This window comes from Morus notabilis, unplaced genomic scaffold (assembly GCF_000414095.1).
Source record: "Morus notabilis unplaced genomic scaffold, ASM41409v2 Scaffold16, whole genome shotgun sequence".
In the NCBI taxonomy this organism is placed as follows: Eukaryota; Viridiplantae; Streptophyta; class Magnoliopsida; order Rosales; family Moraceae; genus Morus; species Morus notabilis.
Window position 1 is genome coordinate 63,212 of NW_010367452.1, and position 3,776 is coordinate 66,987.

At 37.4% G+C, this 3,776-nt stretch overlaps 1 protein-coding gene across 1 annotated transcript in view; it reads right to left on the reverse strand.

Moving 5' to 3' along the window:
- The window catches only part of LOC112094359 (calcium sensing receptor, chloroplastic), a 4,821-nt gene extending 1,589 nt beyond the window's left edge, over nt 1-3,232 (reverse strand). Inside the window, exons 1-6 of the mRNA XM_024175006.1 lie at nt 2,894-3,232; nt 2,064-2,309; nt 1,279-1,471; nt 956-1,097; nt 290-421; nt 5-170 (exon numbers count right to left, since the gene is read on the reverse strand). Of these exons, the coding sequence (XP_024030774.1) occupies nt 5-170; nt 290-421; nt 956-1,097; nt 1,279-1,471; nt 2,064-2,309; nt 2,894-3,139 (1,125 nt within the window). The 5' untranslated portion in view covers nt 3,140-3,232. The remainder of the gene's footprint in view (nt 1-4; nt 171-289; nt 422-955; nt 1,098-1,278; nt 1,472-2,063; nt 2,310-2,893) is intronic.
- Between the last annotated feature and the right edge of the window lie 544 nt (nt 3,233-3,776).

Below are 3,776 nucleotides of genomic sequence, written 5' to 3' on the forward strand. Positions count from 1 at the left end.
TGACTCGTGATGGAGAAAGAACCTCCGCAAAGGAAAAGTTGTAGGAATCCGTCCCTAAACGACTCTGCAGCCACCCTCTGCTGCCAGAGAACCCATCAGCCACAACCCAACTGTTATTGAAGCCAAGACTAGTTAGTGCTTTTGCAACTATCTTCGCTGAATCCGAGTACCTGCATACATGTCAAGGGGGTAGAGGACAATGTAACACAATATTATGAATGGATGAGCGGTTTTTCATTGTAAGGGAGAAATTGGAACATATGCAATGAAAAAAGATGGAAGAACTCACGAGTCCAAGATGATGATGTTGGAGCCTTTGTTAACTTTCTTTAGATAAGAAATCTTCAGAGCAGCTATTTCTGCCTCTAGTTTCTTCACGCTCTTTACAAGGCCTCGAAGCTTGCTCGGTAGTTCTTCCAAGCTGAAAGACATTGAGGAAAACTTTGAAGAACCATAATGGAAAACTTGAGCAACGCAAAATGATGAGGCGCAAGAATAAAAATAGAAACTAGGATTAAGTTTTATTCCCAAATATGTTATTAGAATTTAATAAGTTTCCCAAAACTATTTGATATTTTACTTTGTTATTCCTATTAGTTTCCCTTACTCGTTATTTACTTCCTCATAAAGTTTGTCATTGTCATTCAGACTACAAACTTATATCTTTTATATTCAGATCTCCTCTCTAATGTTCATCTTCTTTTCTCTTTAAACTCTAAACCCTTCTCTTCTTTCTCCAATTCTTCCTCTATTTCTCTCTTTCTCTGAATTCTCTTCTATTCCACTCTCTCTCTCTACTCTCTTTCTTTCCTACAAGTCCTGCGTCACAAAGTTAGAGACTGTTGTGAGAAGCAAGCTGAAAATCTTGAACATTCCACATAAATTACAGGGGAAAAAGGAAATGTGCCCAGTAAAAGTGAAAATGTAAGAGGTTTGAGGAAGTGAAACTACTCACGGAATGGAAATCAGTTTGCTTTTCGCACTAGAAGGAAGGCGAGGAATGCCAGCCTTGTCCTTTTCCTTCTCTGTTCGGATATCAATCAACACGTAATTCTTTGTAGAAATGAGATCAAGGGATTGCGCAGCAGTAAGCTGACCTGCAGTGCATCAAAACTATAGCCTTTTAGCGCAAATCGTTATCTACATTGACAACAGAAGGCAACATTTTTGTTACTAAAGCTGGCAGTAATAGATCGTTTTTTGTTCTTATGAAGATTCTTTTTAGTTTTACCAGTAACAATTAATCAGAAAAGTGGAAAACAAGTAGATTCTACTTACCCTGGTAACCTCGGAGGTTAAAAGAAATAGCAGACCAGATAGGAGGAAAAAGGATGTAAGCAAGGAACAATGCTCCAGCAGATCCCGCAAGAGTGAGAGGTTCCGCAGAAGAAATGGTTTCAAATGTTGATGAAGCAATTGGCTTGGCCGCTTCAATTACCTTGGTGGACTGCTGTGCTGCGTCACCTAAAGTCTGAGACAAAATTTTCACCATTCAGGTGATCAATACAACTCTGAACAAAAACAGGTTTTATCTAACATCAATGAAGTCGTCATTTGTTGATTACAGAATTCCATTAAGCAAATGTCGCTTCATGCATCAACTAGTCCCCGACGATGAATATTTGTTCTTTCTTAATCTAGCATAGAACACAAGGTTCTGCACTTGCTTTGTAACATCAGTGGAGATTCTCTAAAGTAACATCTTGAGAAGATCTGACTCAATTTCACTTTTAGTATCAACAAAGGATCTAGTTAGAAAGCAAGGCCTAAAATAACAAATCATGTCCCGGTGTTGAACGAAAGATAACTAAATTTAGAAAATTAGACAAAAACGAAGTCAACTACGGTTCAAATTCCCGAGATGAGAACTGCATTCTTTAGTAACATTCTGAGACAGACACTGAAAACCCAGTTTAAACCATATCCTTCCAATTCCAATATGACCCTTCATCTCAAACCAAAGTGGACCTTAAATCACAGAGTAGCCCTTGTCCCAAATAAATGCTGCACAAAATAGTAATGTAAAACTGACAAGAGCTTGAAAATGGTGATTCTGAAAGAACCTTTGCGACAGAGACAACAGGCTCAGTATCGACTCCAGCATTTTGGATGGCCTCTTGGGCTTTCTTTGAAGCCTCAGAAACAACTGGAGAAGCTAACTTCAGCGCCTGCTCTCCGGCCTGCCGTGCAATCGGGGATGCTGAATCAATGACAGGCTTCAAAGCATTTATCACTACTTCAAGCACACTCCGTGTAGTGTCAAAAACACTCGAACCCACTTGCTGAACTTGGTCAATTGTCTTCTCCACCTACCAACACATAAAAAAGCTTTAACATTTCAGAAAATGGGCATCATCCCAAATTGAATAAACCAACAAAAAAATAATTCCTAGCATTTCCGATGCATATCTGTTGCTTTTGAAAGTAAAGAAACGGTTTTTTTCCCCCTACTTTCGTTTCGGACCTTCGAAATTGAGTAAAAGCTTTGATCCCAAAAGCAAGAACGTAATTGAAATACAGTGATATAACCACAACATCATTTAGATATGACTTTTAACTTTCTATACACTACCAATAAATGAAAAAATGAACAATTCAAGAAAATGGGTGTCAACCAAATTCAACAAAACAGCTTAAAAACACACAATTTCCACCATTTCTGAAGTACACCCATTGCTTTTGGAAGTAAAAGACTTTTATTTTCCCCATTTTTTGGGACATATAAAATTAGGCAAGAAAAAAAAGCTTTATCCGAAAAGACACAAAATACTTCGAGAAAACAGAAAATCCCAATATCCCAGCTTCTTCTGAAGCACAATTGTTGACTTTGCAAGTCAAAGACTGTAAACGGAACTCAAATATGTTAACACATTTTGAGTGTGTATGAACTTACTTCAGTTATAGAAGAAACAATCTGGTCCTTGGGGACAGTGAGAGCCTTGGCTTCATGGGAATGCGTGAAGAGTCCCAAGAGAGTGATTGTGGGGGACGCAGGGAGAGAAACAGAGGAGGATGGTCTGAACTGAGGAGGCTTCAGAAAAGCTTTTTGTGTTGATGATGGTGAAGAAGAAGAAGAAAAAGAAGGAGACAAATGAGGTTTTGGGGTGGCCGAAGCTCGGATGGCCATCTCCATTGCCATCTTTGCAGTTGCCACCACTTTAAGAGAGACGGAGAGAGTTAGAGAGAGAGAGAGAGAGAGAGAGAGAGAGAGTATTGTCTGTCTGTTTGTGTATGATAGATTTGAACCAAGAAAAGAAAATGAAAGAAAAATGTTTAATTTTTTATGGATAGGAAGATTTGTTGTGATCAGAAATAAGTGAGCAAAATCAGCTGATTGGTCTGTGGTGTCCTATGTGGCATCTTCTTTTCAGCCATCCATGCTCATGCGGCACTTTTAATGGATAGCACTGTTTCTGTCTCAATTTTGGAGGTTCTCTTCGATGCAAAAGATCTGTTGTTTGAGTGATTTGAGTGATAATTAAGTTGAGTTTGAGTTATAATTTAAATTAAAGTTGTAATTTGAGTTTGTGTTTGGATGTGCACATTTAAGTTATGATTTGAATTGAGAATTTTTTTGAATTTGTGTTTAGGTGGATCAAAACTTAAATTTATATTTAAATAGTATTTTAATAAAAATCTAATGGTGAATAAATATTTTAATAGGGTATATGGGTAGAGTTTTATTCGTCTTTTCGTTGTGAATGCATAGAAAAAAAATTATCTCCATCAGAATTAAAATGAAAAAGTTATGGCATTTTTAAGAATAGAAAAAATAT